At 40.2% G+C, this 22454-nt stretch overlaps 1 protein-coding gene across 1 annotated transcript in view; it reads right to left on the bottom strand.

Moving 5' to 3' along the window:
- The window catches only part of dok6 (docking protein 6), a 41363-nt gene that overhangs the window by 13549 nt on the left and 5360 nt on the right, over positions 1–22454 (bottom strand). The window contains exons 2-3 of the mRNA XM_025054580.1: positions 3864–3971; positions 149–263 (exon numbers count right to left, since the gene is read on the bottom strand). Of these exons, the coding sequence (XP_024910348.1) occupies positions 149–263; positions 3864–3971 (223 nt within the window). The remainder of the gene's footprint in view (positions 1–148; positions 264–3863; positions 3972–22454) is intronic.

Below are 22454 nucleotides of genomic sequence, written 5' to 3'. Positions count from 1 at the left end.
CCTAAAAAACGCTTTTCTTCGTGTTTCTTTCTTGTCCATAGTCATAGTCCTGCCTGGCCTTTGACCAACAACCACATTAAACTTATCTAGCACCTACTGGTATAAATTAGAACCACACATCTCTTTATAATGGAGTCCCATACTGTACCTGAATCACAGGAAAATGTTTTGGACGTGTCATCACAGAAGACAATGGCCACAGCGTGTTTTTTTGTCTCCCTGGGCATACGGGTGACGTTCTTGATGTTGTGGAGCTCAGTGATCTACAGGGGGAAGGAGGGAGAGGAGAAAGTTACATGAAGGAAACAGTCTGGGGTACTGTAAATGAGAACTTGTAAGTGAAGTCAGAGGTTCAGTATTCACAGCTTATTTTTAATCTTTGGCCTTGAAACCTGGTGACAAACGGTTGGAAGTCTCTGATACTAACTTTAAGAACGCTTTATCAACCTTGGTCCAACCCTGTCCTGTGGTCAGTGGCCCTGCTGGTCCTGCTGGTCTTTGCCTCCTACTCACTCTTTTTAGTTTTTCTGCAGTCGTTATTTTGTCTGCACCACCTACTCCTCGTCCAAACGGTCTCTGCTGCTTCTGTGATTCACCTTCTATTTTCTGTTGATTCCATGGACTTCTGTTCTACCTGACCTAACCTTTGTGGTTCAATTGTAAACACCGTAATTGTACATATAAAACATTAAACATCGTAAAGAAAACGACCATATAAATGGACCTTTCAACATGCACCAGATTGTGTGCAGCGTGTCCTCACTTTCCTGCAGCCTGGTCCCGCTTCAGTGTATTCTGTTACATTTACTATAAATTTTAAAGCCCTTTATAAATGCATGTGACCTCACTCTGATTCCACTCCCACTGTGTGTCCACTGTTGTGAGAGTAACTTCTTGAAAACTGCTCTGCGGTCAATAGGGAGATGTGCAATCAAAAGCATCTGAATGGCTTTACCAGCAGATTGATCGTGAATGGAAAGAAAGAAGATTGTGTTTAATTGAATATCGCCTGCATTTACAGACCGTTTTTCCCCCAACAGAATCCTCTCTGCTCCCTCTGCCTGAGAGATAAGGCCCATTACATTATTGTGGTCCGTTGTGTACAAACCCCAGGCCCTTTGCCAGCCCGTTGGGAATGAATTAGCTGGGCTCAGTGCCCGTACTGTAAAGCCTGACTGTTAAAGGTTAAAAGACAAGCCCTAATAACGACCGCAACATATGTGGATAGCAGGTCTCCATCCCATATAATGTCAGGAGTTTTTCTCCTTATTGGCTGCTCCGCATTCACAATTTAGTCAAATATATTCACCGGCAAAACAATGTCGCAAAACAGAGGCATAAAGAGAGAGGAAGCTTTGAATATGGAGGGATTTAAGATGTTTTTTTCATCTGTTGTTTATTATTCCCCTCAAAGATCGTACTTAAATATTTATATGATATGAGGTGTTTCTTTTCTCTCATGAGAGATAAAGTATTTATTCGTCCTCAGGCGAGCTATTCATTCATATAACTGTCACAACTGACACAAAGTAAGCATCAAATGTAGGAGTTGTTCAGCTGTGTTTCTTAGTCCCTTTGTATTGTTTATGTGTGTGTGTTTCCAGCCTACTGCATTTGTGTGTAAACACCAGTGATATATTTTTCTTCCCTTTTCTTCTCTCATATTACACAAAACAGTCTCACTTTCCTTCTTTGTTAATGCCACATTTTAAAGCACCTCTGTGAACAGTGTAACAAAGGCCTCTGTGATGACAAGAATGTTTTCCACTTTGTGAGTGTGAGTATAAATAATGGCTGTTAACACAATATAAAGAGGTTTGTTTTACTGAAGATTGACTTTGTGGCTGAACTGGCTTTCATTGCTGCAAATTGAAAAATACGGCAAAACTGAAAAATCAAATACGACGGTAGACATTTGTGCTACACAGAAACCAAAGAAATGTTCAAACCTCAACATGCTAGGATGAACTAAACACACACTACAACACAATTTACATTGAATGAACAAAACACCTTAGCCTTAGCCTAGGAAGCTCCAACCACCGGGTAGGGGACCAAAACCAGGCCATGAGTCGGTTACACGGAAAGAATAAACAAATTGAATATAAAAATAAATATTTTTTTAAATTATTTACGTTAATCTGCATTGTATAAATAATGTAGAGGTAAAACGTAACATCATCTTTAAATAGGCTTATATTAACCTACAAAAATGAACCTACAAACACTTGCTAAAGCTAACTAGTCAGTGACGAAACATAATTGCTGTTAACAGCAGATATAAAGCAGGATTAGAATTTTTAGTTAGAGGAAATGATGTTTACACACTACCCAGTTACTACGACATTTACAACCAATGTCAAAGAATAACAGTCACACATTAACTTATTAACTAGTATTATTTAATTGAGGCTCTTTACTCCTTTGAACCGTACACCAGTTCAGCCTATTTCATCCCAAAGCAGTGCAGCGTGAATGAAGCCCTCAGACAAAACCTTTCTTGATCTTGTGGCAACGTATTACCAAATGCACTGATGCATGTGTGCACTCATTGCTCACTCCAGTCCTGGGTGTAAGATGCCCCTGGGAGAGGGGGCCAGAGCCACACGGGATAGCCCCTGCAGGGGGATACTTCATTCACAATTCATGTCTGGTACAGTGCAGCAGCAGGGGATACCAATAAAGTGGATTAGAAGTTAAAACATCTATCGCTCCGATCTCTGAGGTCAAAAAGCATGAACTCAACTGCTCAGGGAAATTGAGAACTTTTTCATTAGCTGTAGTAGAATGTGTTTTATCAGGTATCAAATTAGCTTTCCCTTAATACACCTGTCGTCCGGATCTCCCGTTATCATCTAGTTTTATTCGCTCTATGGTCCTCACTATTGTAACTGTAATAGTGAGTGAAATAGTAGTAGAATCAAAGACTTTATTACCAATTATTATTTTAAGACTACCTTAAGAAAAGAGGAGGACTTATACTTTACTCTCGTGTCGAGGTACAATAAAAAAAGGTACCATCATTTCTTGAGCAGGATTCTCAGACTAATTTTAACCCAGGGACACATCAGCATTATGGTCCCCCATGAATGGTAACAACCACCGGATTAAAAAAACCCTCCTTAGTTACTGTCCGTCAGGGGGAAGGACAGAAAGAAGAAGCTAATCTGACTTGCTGATTTACCCTGAGAAAAATCATCTCTGCTGTTTTCAATTTATAACCCCCAACTGCCGAGATCATAATGAACAGTATTTCTATGCACATGACTTTTGTTCATAATATAAAGAGTCAATTCAGGTTTTGCCTTTAAATTTAAATGTGAACTGAACCAGATGAAAAATGAAAAGGTGGGACCAACTTGTATCAGGTGTGCACCAGCGAAGCAGAATATTAGGTGTTAATGCACCCTGATTCTTGTAACAAGTACTGCATTTTAATGTAATATACTTTCTTCAGGATCATGTCACAACAGTACGGGAACATTTTTCATTTCACATTAAGTAACGGTAATGAATATGTGCGGGACATTTAATAGGAAATTATCATCAGAGACCTGAGACGGAGTTTCACGAGAGGAGAGGAAGGTTGAAGTGTTTCTTTACGAGACAAACCCAGGAGATATTGAGTTCTAATATAATGACAATGTAAATAATACATGCTGCATCATCTTGACTCATCACGGCAGCATAAGAGCCATTTAGTTAGTGTTAAAAATGTGGATAAAGAAAATAACATGCACAGATTGCCACAAAAAACATGGTAATCAATGAACTGTCCTGATGGGAAACGAATCCAAATGAATCGTCTTTATACGAGGTGAATGATTTTCATAGTTATGTAAGGGTGAGTCATGTCTGTTTACCTTGTGGAGGCTCCTGAAGTAGGCTGCCTTCTCATCGGGGTACTTCTCTAACCGACGAGGTCCTTTGCTGGAGGCTTTCTTGAAAACCAGCCAACACCTCCGGAAAATCTGACAACAGAGAATGATAGCAACCCTGTTACAGACACAGTTCCCCTGAAGCCAAAAAAAGAGAACTAAATTCTGAGGAAAACACAGCAATATCAAATACAGGTTCCTGAATAACCAGAAAAACAGTCATGTCGATCCCGCATCGAGCATTTTTCAAAAGTAAAAAACATGAAATTTATTGTAATTTTCCCGACCTGTGTTTCTGAATATCATTAACAAATTGTTATCGTACAAGTTACCACCAAATGTGTCTATTTATTTGAAAGGCTATGCAGCACACAGGACTTCACACTCTTGGCCACAGAGTGCAGACACACACACCGTCTCCAGATACCTCTCTTCCTTTACTGTGCACAAAATGATTGTATCGATTGTATTGACTGTAGTGCCGTCTGGTCTATTCACCAGACAACAGAGAATATGGTGTAACACACATCTTCAAGGTCATGTAGGAAACGAGAGCCTAACCAAACATACTTTACTTCAATCTTGCATTATTATTATTATAGTTATCCCTCGATAATTATTCAATAATTTCCTTATTTGGACAGCGGGTCCACCATTTTCTGCCGTTCAAGTCATTCATAATACATCAAGGACAATTTTGGAAAGGACAGATTCGCAAAGACATTCTCTCTTTTTTGGGGGGGAGTCTGTGTTAAGATGAAACAGAATGGACAACACAGAGAGAAGAGCACAGCTGAGAGGCAGTCCAAGTGCGATGAATGATGCCTTATGAATCCCACGTTGTTGGCCATCTTTAATATCAGGACCCCTCTATTTCTTGGCGAAGACAGCAGCTATCACTCTGCCTGATGTACGATTGCCTTGGGCCGTATGCTTGTGTTGGGAACCGTGGATATACGATTAATTTGTTTACCCAGCTGCTGTGCCTCATAAAAGGCCCACTGAGTTGAACTCGGCACTTTGCGGTAATTGACTAAAGCGGATCCCTCGCTCCTTATCGGCCCGCCTTGATGGGCCTCAGTTCTAGTTAAGTGTTGCCCAGGAACATTATAAATAACAAACAAAAAGAGAAAAAGTGTGCTGCACACTCTTAAATGCGCTGTGGACTCTCCACTACGATTTCGGTGAAACACTTTAGACAAGTCAGGAAGATTGGGGAGGAATGGGACAAAGTTTGTCCCAGAACATGGGGGACAGATAGGAATCACATGTGACACCAGCCATTAGTACATTACTTTCTTTAAGACAGCGAAATCAAAGCTGCTCGTGGTTCGGCTTTTTACAAGATTGTGTGAAAGCCGCCCGCCTGCTGCACACAAACTAAATCGCCACAGGAGCTCAGATTAAGTAATTACGCCAGCACAAAAGCCCACTCGCTGACATAGATTGTACATGGGTGGCTATGAATGGGTGGGGCTTAATGTGGCTGCTACCAGATCGTCACTCTCTTGTCAGCACGGTTCCATTCTTAGACTGGTTCTGGTTAAGAGTTCAACTCCAAATGTAATCACACAGGTATAAATAACTTACACAAATGAATGACACGTATGAAAAATAATACCTCATGAATAATGAAAGATACAAACAAACATGATTTTTGGCTTGTTTGCCTAGGCTGAAGTGGCAGCTCTGTGGCCAGAAATGACAACAATGTCTGTGTCTCGGGCTGTGATTGCTGCAGTGGGTAGAGGCTGATCAGACAACTGTTTACACAGCCTTTGTAATTCTGATTGCCTCTGCAATTCATCAACAATGTGACATGATTGTCTGAATTTTCTAGTGCTGTGTAATATCGGCCTTGAATCTACAATTTTCATCATGTTTACGCAAGTCACGTCCGCCCAGGCGCCCCAACGACATAAAACCCACACATTTAAAAGATGCAGGTAAGTGGACGGACAGTTAAGTACTGCGACGGTACTATAAATAAATAGGCAGATACAACCTACCACTCCATGCAGGTTTTTTTTGTTTACCTTTTGTATTTCATGCAATGAATTATATGACAACTTGTTTGAATGTGACTACAGTATCTCCTGGTTCTGTCGTGGCTGCTTCTTGCTTTGGTACAGTACATATGTAATAATTGGCCACCAGACATCTATTTTCAGGATTTTGTAGAGATTAACAAATCTTTTGTGACATTGTTTTTTGGAGGCACGGAGCTCTATATCAGCAAAGCAAATTATTTTTAATTTTTTTTAAACATGTGCTTTTTCAGGAAAATTGTACTAGTATTGTATTACTATTAGTACGGTTTTACTTTCAATGAGAATTCCTTAGTTGACTATAGGAGATGGTGTGTTTCCCCATTTGCCTCTGTGTCTGTGCATGTGTAATGTGATGCAGGTGTGCATGGCTGATTGGCAAAGTGGTTCAGGTGTGTGCTCTAAGCTGATTGGTTCTCTCGCCAATGGTCTCTGAATAAAAGGCTGGATTCCAGCAGTTGCTGGTTATTTGTCAGGGGTTTGGTGTGGGTTGTGTTTAGCTGTATATGTTGTTGCTGCTGCTGTTGTTGCTGTTCATGCAGGCTACTAGGCATTCTATGCTTTTTCCACATCATCTAGCAAAATGATATATATATATATATATGTGTGTGTGTGTGTGTGTGTTGTCATCTGGTGCCGCAAAGTCATCTCTGTTCAACCAACTTCTCATACTTAATGAGCACACATGGAACCTTATCTGTAGGGATATAAGTAGGATGGAGTTGAATTCTCTTGGTTTCTAATAGAAATGTTTCATTCACAAAGGCTGGTGAATCAGTTTCAGTCACGTCATTGTGCCCTCAGGCTTACTCTACCATATGCTCACATGCGAAACAAACCGTTATGTTGATTCTTTTATGTCTTCTGCTGCAAGGCTTCAAAACAAGCCTCCCTTTTGAAAATGTGTGTCACTCCAGTATATGTGAATTCTGTTATGGTCGAGGTCACTGGAGCTGTCGTAACCCACTGATCATCACATTCATCCAAACAACAACACACATGATGTCTTGCTGCTACTTCTACAAAGAAAAATGTTTGTTGTTAGCTTGTTTACAAAGATGAAACACTATAAATCTTTGAAACTCAAAGGTTCTCTGGGTAACATTCAATAAAATATGCAATACTAAGACTTTAGCTGACAATTCTCTAAAAGTTAAATATTGCATTTATATGGATAACATGTAATGCAACAAAAACTTGTTTTACTGTGGCTGTACCTGAGTATTATTTTCATATTTTTGAAATATATTTTCTGTACATGAATCACTTATTTTGGGTGTGCAAATTTTCAATCTTCCCAAAAACATCAAATGTTGATTACTTATTGTCTAATTTCTGTGTGAAAACCAAAAGAGAGTCTAAAAATTATAGGGACACTGGTTGATTGCTAAGTGATTGGAATTGGCTGGTTTGGACCGTGACTGGTTCTAACTGGACATCAGCTGGTTAAACATGCGTTTTGCTTTTTTGTAGATGATGTGAGGGGACAAGACAAAATGAACAAAGACGTATCACACAACCCATACTGTTAAGGATTCAAAGCTCTCAGCCGAGCTCTGAAATCACCACTGAAGGGTCTGTGAAGTGGAACATCATAAGACAATATTTGAATTCCAAAGAGTGGGAACATAATAATAGTCAGAAAATTGGTTTTCACCTTCAATTCTATTCAAACCGCCTGACCTTGAGCAAATTTGCAATTCCGAGTGCAGGGAAACGTCGGCATGATAAAAAGACGTTCCGACGGTACAGTGGTGTAGGTGGCTCCAGAGGATGTAAGAAATCTACTTTTGATTCCACCTCCGACACAACAAAATGTGAGGTTGAATCTATTCTGAAAACATCAAATTAGATATGAATAAGATTCTTTTTCAGCCGTTCTGAAGTGCATCTCTCAACAACAACAACAACAAAAAAGACCATCCACAAATAGCGATTCAGTGAGGGGGAAAAAATGGCACCAGTGGTGGGATGCAATGAACTGGAGAGAACATTTCAAGGGCAATCTCTTCTCTTTTAGGGAGGTCTGTCTGTGGTGAGGAAAACACTTCAGGAGGCACTTGGCGAGGTGAAGCTAGTTTATCAACACTAGTTCTACCAGAACAACCGCACTGAGCCAGTCGTACACAGACAGGAGGGAGGGGGATTACAGCCAGAGTGGGATCACAGACAGCCAGATGGAAGCAGAATATTCCAGTGTTTTCAAAATGAAACAGAAAAACAAACACATCTGGATATGCATTAATTAATCTGACCTGATAAAGTAGTCAGATTTAAAGTAAACCATTGCCTCCAAAGTTCCTTTTATTTAATAACCAATAAAAGGGCAATTTTAGCCAAATTCACAATACACTACTCCTGTGGTTCCAAAAGTGGGGGGCAGGTCCCTTCAGGTATCAGAACTGTAGCAGTGGGCGTGCAACAAGAGCAAATGAATTCCAATTTTACTGCTGCGTAATTATGGTACTGTGAGGTGTGTCTGTCTCCCAGTTCCTCCTGTGTTAAAGGAGTAATCAGTGTCATCACACTCCGCTGTGTCTCTGTCATTAGTCTCACTAGTGTCATCTGGTGCCCTGTGTATATACACCTCTCTCCCTCACTGTCTTTATTGGATCAGTGTGCGATGTTCTTTGTGGCGAATGTTCCTGCGTGTCTTGTTCCCGTGTGCCCCTGTTTCTGCGTTACTTGTTCCAAGCAATTTTGTTAGTTTGGATTTTGCAAATGAACTTTCTGCAACTTGAAAAAAGTCTCCCGTGTGCTGCATTTGGGCCCTGCTTGCTTCCTCTCATAGCATTACCTATGATCTGACCTCAGCTAGACCCAGGGTACTGAGATGAACTCGCAGCTCTGGTAAACACCAGAGAACTGAAAATGAAGGATGTTTGTATGACACTTTGCAGCAGGGCCACAGCTTGGCATCCCGAGCAACAGTAGCCATTCCGAGTGCACACACCCGGCTGGAGCCGCAAGTACCTTGTAGGCTAGCACAGTAATAATAATAACAATACATTTCATTTCATAGGCGCCTATGTGATGCGGGCAGCTGTGGGTGCCTATTTAGGCTGATTAAAGAATAGACGTGCCACCGGGTTATGGACCATCTGTAAGGGTTTTGTTGCACAGGCTGGGAGGCCTGCTAGAGGGGCAATGCAGTAGTGAAGGCCATGACCATGATCTGTACTAGGAGCTGGGGTAGCCTGTAGGGTCGGTTCAGTGCAGTGCCGTGTTTTGAAGCAAGATTGGTTGGAGTCAAGGAGGTTGTTTTGACAAAGACATTCTCTTACTATTTTGAAGACCGTCCTTTCAATGATCTTGGGAAGGAATGGGAAGAGTGAGACCGGCCGATAGTACTTTTTTTTTTAAGTGCCGACGTAACCCGAGTCTGTTTGAACACAGTAGAAAATTATCCTGATTTTAGTGAAGCGTTAATCGCATCTGATTGCTGCTGTGACAGTAGGGGCTACAAGAGGTAGGATGGAATGGGGTCTAGTACTTTGGATACTTTGCTCTCCGTGAGAGTAGTAAATAAAGAAAATGATACAGTTGGGCTTCTGTTTTCTGTTGAGCTAGTAGTAGTAGCAGCTTCAATTGGAGAGGGATGTGACCCTGCAGTAACCTTTCTAATTCCCAGTCTAATCTGTACAACAGATTCTGCACAGGTAACCAGCTCAAGGGCAAAGTTCCTTTTTGTCTTTCTTTGTCTTCTTCCAACTAGCTAACAATGTTTTGCAGAATTTCCTTTCACCTTTTGTGTTGACTAAAAGTTTAGTAGTAGACTCAATTATTTTCTGCAAAAAGAACAACTTTAAGTTCAGGAAGGTTCTAGAGTTCTGAAGGCATGTAAAAGATGAGTGATGTTACACTGAGATGTCGGGTGGAAAAATTCTGAAACCGTATTAGTCCATGTAATGAACCAGTCTAACATCAACCACAGCCTCCATTTATTTGCCACAGTTATAAGTTTGGGGAATTATTGAAAAGCTGTCGCACCGCTCAGACTAATGTCCTTTAGTCCAACCATTGGCAAAACCACTTGTTATGCGAGTTAGCTCACGAAAAAGCTAAACCTGGGAACATTACTTCTAATGACAGCCCTCTCTAGGAAAATTACTAAGCACGTAATTTGTAATCTTGAAGAACTTCAGTGCATGTGAATATTAAAAGCAAGCTGTGATAAGTCAGAGGTGTAAATTGATTTTTTTTGCTGATGTTTTTGTCTCCAAAAATGAAAAAGTCAGAAATCCTCTGCAGAAAATCTTATAGATGATTACATAGCGATTGAAGCCACAAAAGCACTTCAATCAAGGTTGTCCTTCAACACTCATGATGACATGATGGTCCAGATTTAACTGCTATGTTCCGTGTCAGCCAGGGGTCCCAAATTAGCCTCCCAGAGGGCCAAATTATTCCAAGCATTTCATGCTGTGGCCAAAGTGTGCATGATAAATGCTTACACACCCACAATCACTAAAAAAATAGACCTAACATACATGCCGGTTTAAATGTGGAGATGCAAACAATAACCTGGCTCAAGTGAGATTCTGGTGTAGGGATGTAAATATCAAAGCTGTGGGGGTAAATTAACAAAGGACAGATTCTTTAGCTGTCTGTTGTACACGGTTCAATCAGGTGATTATTAGTGGACCATAAAGAATAATTATATCAGAAAAATCACCGGTGATGAGTCTGACTGGATTTTAAAATTGTGTCACTACTGCTTTGGTCTGCTGTCCTTTGTCCCTCAAAGCTTCTGTCGCTGGGAGTCCAACAGCTTGTATTTCAGATTTATAATGTAATAACTGAGAAAGTATCAGAGAAAAAAAATACTTTTACTGTCTTTGATTCACTGCCCTGTTCCTTCAGCATATATGTCCCACCAATACTTACGGACACCTCGGTCTGTCACTCCCTCTCCTCCAGGCAAAGAAGCCACAGTGACTTTGAAAAGTACAAACAGCGAGTGACGAATCCTTACATGACCCTGAGAAGGTTGAAAAATGATCAAGACCACCTTCTCAGAATCTAAACCTCTCCTGTTGTGTGTCAAAACATGTTTGCCAATAATCACAATACAATTGTACAACATCCTCGAATTGCAATAATAGAAAAAAAAAGAGTCTAATCAGAGATGTTTATCCACGAAGGCGTGATGACAGATGGAGCAATGGGTCGACACTGGCCAGACATTTGGCTCAGGTGGGTTCTGGCCCTGAGTTTCCAATTTAGACCATCAAGCCTTTTAAGAAATAACAGAGGCATTGTTAGTGACTCAGAGCCTTTCCCGCTTGCAGAATTGCAAAAAGAATTGAATTGACTACCATGAAATATTAATTTTTACTAACTCCACCATAAGGTTGACAGTCCTGGCTCTGAGTTAAATATTTTATCAGCGGCTAAATGCGCTGCCAATAAATGTGCTAAGGTTGTTTGAGGTCGACGGAGGGTTCAATGCTCTGGGTTTTTGTCTTCTGTAGGTCAACAAATTTCATAATAATTTCATAAAAAACTTCTCAACATCTAACACCGTGGCTGTCAGAGTCAATCAATTTAATAAAGTCACGGGGTCAGAAGAACTGGCACCAGTTTATAGTTCACACATTACAACTGGTCAAGTTCAATCCTTCATTTATGCAAGTTTTATAACACTTAATGACTTGAATGTTATTTGTGCTAAATAGTTTTAGCCAAATGTTAGCTATTTAAAAATGGTGGTAACCTTTTAACAACCTTACCTTTTTTTAATAACCTGCTTATTTTGTTGTTAGTTTTTAGTGAAACTGCACTGATCAACCGGCCAATTGGAATCATCGGAAGCAGATGAGTTTATTTAGACCTATTGCACAAGCTTTTATTTGTCAGAAAGTTGGTGCACAGGAACCTATTTATATTTAGTAGCTTGTTCCAGTTACCAGGTAGTTTATTTTGAAAGCTGTTGAACTGAAGACAGAACCTGTGACTGAGTGCAGTTTGTGGGAAATGTTCCATAATTACTTGTTATGAGAATACTTTTTTTTTTTTTTTTTTGCTGAAAACTTCACTTTTTTTACAAGCTGTCAATTTAAAAAGTGGGTTTTGGAAAGTCACACTCTTGAAAAATCCACTATGGGTACTGTATACTGGTACTGTTGTATGTACAGTAAATGTATGCACTGGTATCAGTATACATGTGTTATGAACTAAAGCTTTCTCTACAAGTTGCAAAATGTAGCAAAGCTTTGATATCAAAGAGTTTTATTCTCTAATATTGATGAGTACAACTGGGACAAAGTGTGTTTATTTTCAGAACAGAAGTGAGAAAGTTGGCCATTGATTCAGCTATTAATAAAAATGATGATTCTTTACATTTTATTCTAGTAAACATCTAGGTCCATGTGCTGTTATTCTTAAAACACCTACTATAATTAAAACCAAATATACTTTGTGTTTTTGTCAATTTAATACAAACGTTAGTCTGAAAAGGACACTATATTTTTATAGTGTTCTCCTCAGTGTGTATTTATATGAGGCAGCTTTGATTTTTTTTTAAACCAATCTAAACTTTGTTTAAGGTGCTAATTGGAAAATGTACTCATTGGAAACAAAATGCTAAATTCTGACTGTAACAGTTAAACTTGATAAATATTACAGTGAAATTCACAAGGAGATCTCAGGAGGCTGAAAATAACTTTGAGTTTAAAGTTCCACTATAAGACCAGTACGACTAATGTGGCTGTAGATCCCTTCATAATAAAAACCGCAGAATGAATCACTGTCTTTTTTTTTTTTCTTTTTTTTTAAGAGCAGTCGTGCTCATCAAATCTTCTCCCTCCTTCAGCTCTGCATAAGGTTTAGTGTTCCCCTGGTGATAATGACGCCTGATGGACTATGACAGACCGGCCCTGACTTTATCAGCTCCCAGTGCTGGCAATCAATTTCAGACAGTGGCGGGATCTGCGCTGTGGTGTCCATATTTATAATTTGATTTGTTATCCTGTCAGACGGTTGTTGCAGCAATCATTGCACGCCGATCACTACGCCAACCACGACCCCAGCCTCCGGCTTCTCTGCCTAAATCCTCCAGGGACCGTTCTAACATTTCAACATGTCTCTGCCAAATGTGATGTCTACAAAGGTCTGTCTTAATTGCACTCCTGCCTCCCCTGTCACTCTACTCCCTCGCTTTTGTCTGTTACCTTTGACTTCCCCCACAACTTCATACTCCACAAAATCTTTTCTCCCCTGTCCTGAAATATATTTCCTGGCTTATTTCAAATGTTTGGACATGCCATAATTTTGTAATTCGCCCCTGACTACAGCTGCTGGCAGGGTGGTGAGCCAGCCGCGCCCCAGTTAATCATAGATTACTTTATCTGGGCCATTTCAAATCCTCATGTGTAATGCAGTGCTACCTCAGCAGCACCCCCACACTCCCCCACCCCCCGGCTCTCCGACACATAGACACACATTCCCCTTTTCACTTTCTCTCCAAGCCTGATTTGTCTCTGTCTCTTGCCATTCACCCGCTTTTAAATTTCTCTTCTCCCATTCCTCATCTCTTTCTTGTCTATGCATGATTGGACATTCTCATCAAACATTCATGAGACAAATTGGTCTTGAAATGTAATATAAGAGTATTGGTTACACTTCCAAAGTAAAAAAAAAATTCAATTTTTAAAGGTCTTCCATGTGACTGCGTGGCATTACACATGGAGTATTCAAGGTTAGGAACTAGGTGACACAGGAGTGCAGAGTGGACGAGGAGATCCAGCTCAGTCCTGACATCAAGGAAAGATCTCTCCAGAGTATTACAAGACAAAAACAACTTGATTAATTTTGTTAAGGTGGCCACACTGTAAGAATATAAAAGTAACAACAGGAGGAATGGAATGGTTCCTTAAACTGACTCAGAGGTTGATGACATCAACAGTAGAGTTTCTGACTTGGTCTGAGCCATTGTGGCAACAGTGAATCATGCTAATATTGTAGGATTTGGTACTGCAATAGTTATTTTTTCAAACTCACATTCATAAATATCATTCTGAAAACATTTGGGCTGTATTATTTTCAGACTGTGGCAGTGCTCTGACATGACATTTTGGTTCTAATGCAAATGAAACCAGTCCAGGTAAATGTATTTCTGTGGTTGTTGTTGTCTCTTTTTCTTTCTATTACTGTGGGGAAAACAAGGGAGATGTTTGACCCGTGCCGTGCAGAGAGCAGGGAAACATTAGTTAAAATGTCAGGCTCTGTGCGGCTCCAGCCATCACAGCTAGTGGAGCGGGGCATTTTTCAAAGTACAGTACAAAAATAGCCAAATTTTTCTGAAGGCGATATGGGTCGATACTGAAGTGCCCCCACCCAACCCCCTTCTCTTTCCACATGTGAGGGTGTCAGCAGGACAACAGACAGATGGTGGAGCTTGTTGCTCGACTCAGTGTTGACTCCGATACATCTTTACTTTCACGGTGCTGGACAAGAACACAGTCAAACTGACCGGCTGAGGGAATGCTGGTTCAACAGGAAGGCAGAGGACAAAATATTACAGTGCAATCATACTCCCATCATCTGCACACACTGCATCATAATATCGCTTACTCCACTGTGGTGAAGGTATCCTGCCGTATATTTCAGCCACTATTGACTCTGGTGACATTGAATTTGGCAGGCAACTGGTTGCTACAGTATATGAGGCCGCGGTGGACTGTGTGCGTGCTTCAAGTCATCATTATGACAATTGCCTGCTCTTTAAGCCATCCCTCATCCAAACTGTCTTTTCTGTTACAGCTTCAGTCAGCAATCCTCGCTCTCTCTCTCTCACACACACACATACAGCAATTTCCATTTAATCCATGCACGAAGGATAAAGTGTTCACAGACAAAAACGTGCAGACAAAGAAGGATTTGACTACGGCAGAATACCCTTGCTGACAAGCTGCCCACCACTGTGTCCTCCCCACCTCACCCCCACCGGCTGTGGCTGGAGTGTTTATCTGAATTAATCCATAAATGGAGGGCAATACTGTCTGCATGAAAGAATAGCACAAAACCCAGTAAAGGTGTGTTTGTTCCCGGGTGAAGTTATGGAAACACAAACTATATCTTTGGTTTTATATTTATTTTTCTGATTTAATTTTCTGATAATGTATTTGTAAATGTACTGGACTTCATTCTACTTCAGATTCTTCAATGCAGTCTCTAGTATTTTCAAATAAGATGCCACTCAAATAAGATGCCACTCGTACAGTTCAGGTGAAGAGTGGTTGCTGGTCTTGCCTTACTGTGAGAAGATCACCAGTTTGACTGTGGTGCCACATGTTTTTTTTTTTCATAGATCACATAGGTTTTCAGCCTTTCTCCTGACTGAGGCCAAAAACATCAGGTTATCCAGCCACTGGTATGACTGTGAGTGTGTCTAAATATGTGGCCCTGCAATGGACGGGAAAACTGTCCCGATTGTTCCCCAGACACTGCCCTCACACAATCTTCAGCCGCCCTCCACATCAGACACTGTGCTGCTCAGAGACAACAGCCTGTCATGGTTGAATTACATTCCTGGGAGGTGGGGGCTGGGGGGNTAATGATTGAGATTCGCTGCAGTGATCGTACTGTAGCAAATACAGCAGCAGCAGTACTGTGGCTCTAATTGGACAATGGAGACGGCTGTTGTTTTCGGTAACTAAGCAAAATAGATATTCTGACATTGAACTGGTGATGAATAGTGATGGAAGATAATCTGAGCAGTGCACATTTTCAGTTGTGGAAACTGAATCAACACTGTTTTATTGTTTGGAAGGGTTTTTTTTTCCCCTTCAACCTGCTGAGAAGACAGATGGTTTTTCTTTGATATAATTCCTTTCCTTCCTTAACAGTGGGCTGGCACGACACACGTGATTGGTGTTTTCAAGTTTATGCCATCACTGTATACTAAAAAATCAATTTGAATTTCAGAAATTATTAAGTTCCAAGACAACGTTATCTTCGTTCTGTACAGCCAATCTGACTTTTCTATGGAGAGTGTTGTGCCAAGTGAATATGCTTGACTTAAGGCTCGTTGTATCATAACAATCAAGTGGGTTTTTTTGTATGGAGAGAAAAGCTGCTTCCATGTTCAAGTGTTGGAGAAAATTATCAGATGATATACAAAGAAATCTCAAAAACAAAACTATGTGTCTATGTGATTTTGTTATAATGTTTCATAAACACGAGTTAAAAATGTGGATTTGGTTTCCTACAGCAGTTAGATTGTGGTAACAACTGTTCTCTCTGTGTGGATTTTTCACGCTTCTTAACGTATGCATGCATTTTCTTTCCCCTCGGTGCTCAGGTGTTTTCACCAAAAACATGCAGGATCAGGTTATTTAGGTGCAGGTGAATATTTGTCAGTTTATCCATGTTTTTTTTTTCTTTCTTACTGACAGTTTTTAAACAGTCAATCTCAGCATATCTTAGTTTTCTTACTTTCATACAAAAGCCTCAATACATCAACATCAGCTGCAGCCTCAAGGTGAAAAAAAAATCATTACCAACCGGTGAGGCTCTGAGACATAAAAACAAACAGGGACCCTCTGAAGTGACCAATTCATTCTCAATCAGACATACACAAAATGAAGATGATAAAAGAAGCGGCCGCCATGATGAAGTCCACCAATTGTGAGGATTAATTACAGTGCCATTAGCCGGCTACTTGATTATCAAACAAATAAAGACTTTGAATTCTACATAAAGCCAAGAAAGCTGTGCTTTAATGTTCAGTGGGATAACAAAGCGCTGGGTGTTTTTGAGGACATCTTTGTGAAAGTGTAATTTGAATTTCTACAGCAGCCCTAAAAGCAGTAATCCCCCCAGGATTAATTCTAAAGAGATACTCCCTCTCTGATGTTCGGGGCTGCTCCTCTGAAATGGTTAGCTGTAAAAGCAGCGTCCTCCGCATGTACTACAACTATTCTTTGAAAACTCAAATGGAGAGAATTGGGCTCACTGCAACCAGTGTCACTCGGATCATTTGGTTTGAAAAATCAATGAGGAAACCAGAGGGGAAAAAAACATGCATTTGGGCAAGTTGTCCCTCTTCACTTAATTGTCTAATTTGCTGCCATACAACGCATCACAAGTTAGCCTCATTATCTCCTCCTTACATCACTTATTTCACTCCGGACCTTTATCCAGAACCCTGTGTTTTGTATTGTTTTATGACTCTTTAGAGCCATTATTGTCCCCATTATGACCTTAAATGATCCACTCTGCCAAGGCTTTTTTTTCCTGCTTCATTTCCCCTGGCAACTGTGTTCAAAATTCATTCCCTGTGCAATAATTGTTGGGAAAATATTAAAAAGCAGTTTAATGGGAAGTGGAACAGAGTGCTTTGGCCTCCACGTACTTCAAAGTGTGACCATGACAAAGACCCCCGCCTCCCACAACCAACTTGAAACACTATAGGTCATTAACTCTTACTGGTTAGTGAGAAGTAAACTGTCGCCACCTTACTATTAAAAGATTTTCCATGAGGGAGAAGCGAGTGTTGTATCTGGGTAAAGTGGACAAACTTAACTGAGACAAACCAAGTGTTCTCTCAGTATTCTGACTCCGACTGTTGACACCGACGCCAGTAGACAACTTTAAGGTCAAGGATAAAGTTAAGGCGACGCTATTTTAAATACATATCAAGCTTAGCAGGTGTGACACATATAATATATTTATTTCAGCAAAACTGATATAATGTTTATAGACGTAACGCTCGGAGTAAATTAAGAACAAAGGCTCAAAGACAAGACCCTAACGCACATACACACAGCTGAGGCTATCTTTGGCTGCACACTGTACTAAAAATTGCTTGGCAAGCAAGCTGATGAAAGGTAACAGCAGGAGAAGAACTCATTATAGCGAGTGAGACAAATACAAAAAAAAGGCGGGGAAGTGGAACTTTTTAAAAATTCTAAGAATAGCATCCTTCATTCAGCTGTGCTCGTCAGCTTTGACAGCTCATCCCTAAAATGCCTTATTTGATGTAACACCACCAGATCGCTTAATGACTGAACCGACATAGGCAGCAGTTTGAGGGGGATAAATGACTGTCTGTATAAGCTAACACCATTTCTTTTCTTTTTTTTTAATCAGATGTCGGCTCCTAAAATTAAATGACGCAGTGATTTATGCAAACACAGATCCTTCTGGAACAATGTGAACCTTCACACATCTGCTCGCACCTCACACATCTGAGAGTGCGTACGTTAAACTGTATGCAAACACACAAACACACAGTTTAACCACACAAACACCCGATGGATGGCGCTTATCTGAAAACTGAAAACCCTGCGGGTTGGTCTGTTGATTAATGAGGGGACCAAGGTGTGGAGAGGAAGATGAAGTAAAAGTGTTAATGGAACTGTGTGATAGATTCCTCCGGGCTTGCTGTTTTGGAGGTGAGTCTCCAGTGTATGTGAACATTGTGGCAGTACCGTCCCACAGAGACCTGTGAACCTCCAGCAGTGCAGGAGAGGTGAGATATGTGCCTTAAATAGGCCTGAACATGAAGAGCAATATGTTTCTCCATATTAATAATTATGACATACAGGTAGAAACATTTGATAGACATTGGGTCACACTGTGGAACGTGGTGGTTTGGGTTCTTCCCTTACAGCAAGAGTGTCACTAAATTTGATCCTTTTGTCTCTGGGGACTTCTCTTTCCTCCTACAGTCCAAAGACATGTAGGACATCCAGAACCGGACATGCTAAATGGACCAGTGTGTTTATAAATGGTGGTTTATCTCTATATGTGGCCTAATGATGGGCCACAAACTCTCCAGAGTGTAGCCAATCTTCACCCAATGACTGCTGGAGTTGACCACAGCCCCCACACGACCCTGAGGAGGACAACAGGGTGGAGAATAGATCGAGACAAAGGAAGTAATGAGTACTTTTTACGGATTGTATTTTGTCAAAAATAGTAGGTTATATGGCCGGGTCAGGTGTCGTGACACAGTCAACAGATGAATTACAGTAAACCTTGTATTCCTGCTTTGTCAATTAAGTATGCTAACAAAACATTAGCTCTGGCACTACCATAGCATCAAGGTAATACATATAACCACAGTGACACTAAAGTCTCCAAGGTTTTCTTTTTGATTAATTAGTAAAAAACAGTATACCAGTTGATCGACTAGTTCTGTCTGGAAGAGGCATAACATGCTCAAAGAATCTAAATCTGTGTTCCTCATGTCAAACAGAAGGGAAATAACGAACTGAGGTGATGGGATGGGAAAATATGATTCATTTCAAACAATTTGGCACAGGTTGTGTGTTTGTCCTCTGAGCTGAACATGTTCCAATAATGAGATTTACTAGTTCACACCCAACACAGCTGATAACTTGGGCTGACAGTAATGTCACCCATCTGTTTCCCTTTTTTGAATCAAAATTTTGTATCAATCTGTGACACACTATCCATCATTAGATACAGAAAAATAACAAATAAAGAAAACCTCTAAATAAGGTATATAAATGTATTTCTTGGTTAGATCTAAGGTGTAAAAATCAAATGTTATGCCTTTTTGCTCAGGGTTAATGGTCTGCTGGGACCGGACAGATTAAATAGCCATGAAGACAGGCTTCTACGGAGCGGTGACTTTCCCTGATGGGATTAGAGACGTTTGCACACAGCTGTAATGGATGGTGTGTTTGGGAAGTTCCAGACAAAAAGTCTGAGAGTGAAACTTCCAAATTGCACGAAAGAGAAAAACAATAATTAGAGCTGAATGTGGGATAATTGGGACTGAAACTAAAGTTCAGGCTGGTATTTTCAGAGCGTGACATGAAGGGTGGACAGGAAAACAGAGACTGGATTTAACAAAGCATCTTGAGCAGCTGGTCTCTGTGTTGCCGTAATGAATCACTCCAGTTTTAGACGTAACTAACGGCTAATAACAACATTTCTCCCTGTTTGTGACGAACAGCTCTTTTGATAATTAGGAGAAACAGTGAATCAGTGATGTGAAATGTGGAAGTCCAGCCAGAGATTTATTTATGAAAGCGACATTATAACGGAGGCACATTTTTCATGTTGAATAACGACCATTGGGCTGCTGTTTCGATATCCTTCTGGGGATGCAATTCATCAGGGCCAATAAAAGCTGGTAATTTGTCTTCAAGTCTTTGTCTGATGTGGGAAGTGATGGAAACCGAAGGAAATGACCACACAATGTATAGCCCTGTTTATCTGTGAAGTAACGCGTCAAGTCCAAACGCCTCTATCACAAAAGGAAGACCTGGGAGCACAAGCAAAACTGGGACTGTCATAATTAATGTGTTGATAATTTCTGAAGATTAATCAGATCAAATTTTTAAACGCACTGTCAGAAGGAGACACGTTTTCTAGCCAATAATTGCATCTACTTGTCCGTTAATACTTCGGAATTTACACACATTGTGGGAAAGNTTCAAATACCACCTCAAACACCCAGAATGTGTTTGTGGAGACTTCAACTGACTTGACCCAGATCAGCCTCACTGAGTGCATGGCAGTCATGTAGTCCACAGGTGACAGTCAGTCTACAGTCCCTTACAAGTCATTTGTCAATTGTGTCAGTCCGCCTGGTATTTTCAAGGACAAGGTCCTTACAGAAGTTCTAAAAGTTGGATCTGTCAGGCCAGATGCACATTAGTAACATTCTGAGTTATAATTTGCATATTTTTGATTGATGATTACTGTGTTTAGAAATAATTAATCGGAATTAAAAAAAAAAAAAACAAACCCAATCAAAGATAGTGTCTCACTGGTTTGACATCTGACTGGTTTAGTGTCTCACTGGTTTGACATCTGACTGGTTTAACATCTGACTGGTTTAACGTCTCAGTAGCTACAAGCCTAACATAGTTGTTCTGCATACATAGTTGTTAAGCCACTCTGACAAGCACAGTTGCCGTGTTGGAGAAAAATCTGACATCCACCATTTTAAACGGTCTGTTATTGTTAATAGTGAGTGCATGAAAGTGGCAAGATCCCTATCTAAAACGGCTGTGCCATCAAGGACAATAGACGCATTGTTATCCACTTCTTTGCCTCTACTTTGGTCGGTGCATGCGTGCCAACGAGGGGGAACATACCCACACTCCAGTACAATGTGCAGTGTCTACATAAAGGCTGCTTGTTGCTGGAAACAAATGGGCATTTGTGAATGAAAAGAGCTGAGAGACAAAGGCAGAAAATAACTGATAACGGAGGGAGTTATCGCAGACAGTGATGAAAGAAAAGCAAATGTTTGTTTTGTTTTTTTCGGGAAAAGTATTTAATGAGTTCCAAACCTTTTTTTTCATCCTGTCATCCTGGCCTCATATCTAATGGAGGAAATTGGCAGAGCTTAATTTTGTTGGCAGTTTTAACTATGTTGGATTGACAGTGAGTCAGTTTAACTGTAAGTCACTGTTATAGTTTAATAAAATACTAATTAATTATATCAGTGACACTGTTGTGAACGGGATTTAACATTTTTACAAATGGAATTTGCACGTGGAAATGTTGACAAATGACTGGATGCAATTACATGTTGAGTTCACTGTAGGTAGTGTGATTAAGTCTTTTGACTTATTTTAAGTGGGATTTTAAGGACACTTGTTCTGGAGTCAGTCCATGCTGGTCAGTAGTAGAGCTGCAGCAACAATGTCATTTAAAAGTGGAAATTGAGATTTTAAATGTTGCATCATTTGTTTAAACTTTTGAGAACTAATTGACTTGACTCTTTAGATGTACAGTACAAAGAGAAATGCTCTGTCCTTTGATTTATTGATATGTTGTAAATGTGTGATCTTAGTGTTTCCAGTGATATGAAAGATCACGGTGATTAATACGAAGCCTTATCATTTGATTTTAATATTCAGTCAGTGTAGCGTGTATTATTGCTCTGTATAATTTAATAAAATCACACTGTCACAACTAATTCTGAGCAAGGACCTACTCGCTGTCACTTCCTGCTGCAGTATGGCTCATTTCACCTGCACATTAAACCTTCCACCACACATTAAACTTCCTTATAACCCATTTCTACAGCAACAACAGTGGATAAAGTTTTGTGCTGCAGCAGCAGTGGTTGTCACCCAGTCCTGAAATTATAGGAGCTTATTTGCCCCCAAAAAACAAATTCTTTGCACCCAAGATTGGGGATTCTGACGGTTGTCTCATAAAAAAGTAATTTTAAGGCCCCAAATCCCTTTGAATAAATCGATAAACAGGACGTGTTTTGTTTTTTTGCAAATGATATTCTTGCGTTGAAATGATGAATACCCTAAACTCCGTTGCCATTATTTGTTTACATCCACACACTCGCCTGATTGTGTTTTCACTCCTCCTCATTCTGGGCCAGACATAATGCATTTTTAATGTGTTTTCAGCTTCGACATTTAATGTTGCGGTTTGACCAAGGCACACTCATAACTGCACTTAGACTGCAGCCTTACCGCTTTCAATTTTGCCTTGGCTCTAACTACACACCAGCAGTGTGTTATGCGTAATGAGTATATGCTGTACATTTGTAGGATCTCTGTTGGTTTTTATATTA

The sequence above is a fragment of the Cynoglossus semilaevis genome, chromosome 3 (assembly GCF_000523025.1).
Source record: "Cynoglossus semilaevis isolate Cse_v1.0 chromosome 3, Cse_v1.0, whole genome shotgun sequence".
In the NCBI taxonomy this organism is placed as follows: domain Eukaryota; kingdom Metazoa; phylum Chordata; class Actinopteri; order Pleuronectiformes; family Cynoglossidae; genus Cynoglossus; species Cynoglossus semilaevis.
The sequence above is the reverse complement of the archived record's forward strand: the minus strand, read 5'-3'. Positions and strand labels throughout refer to the sequence as shown.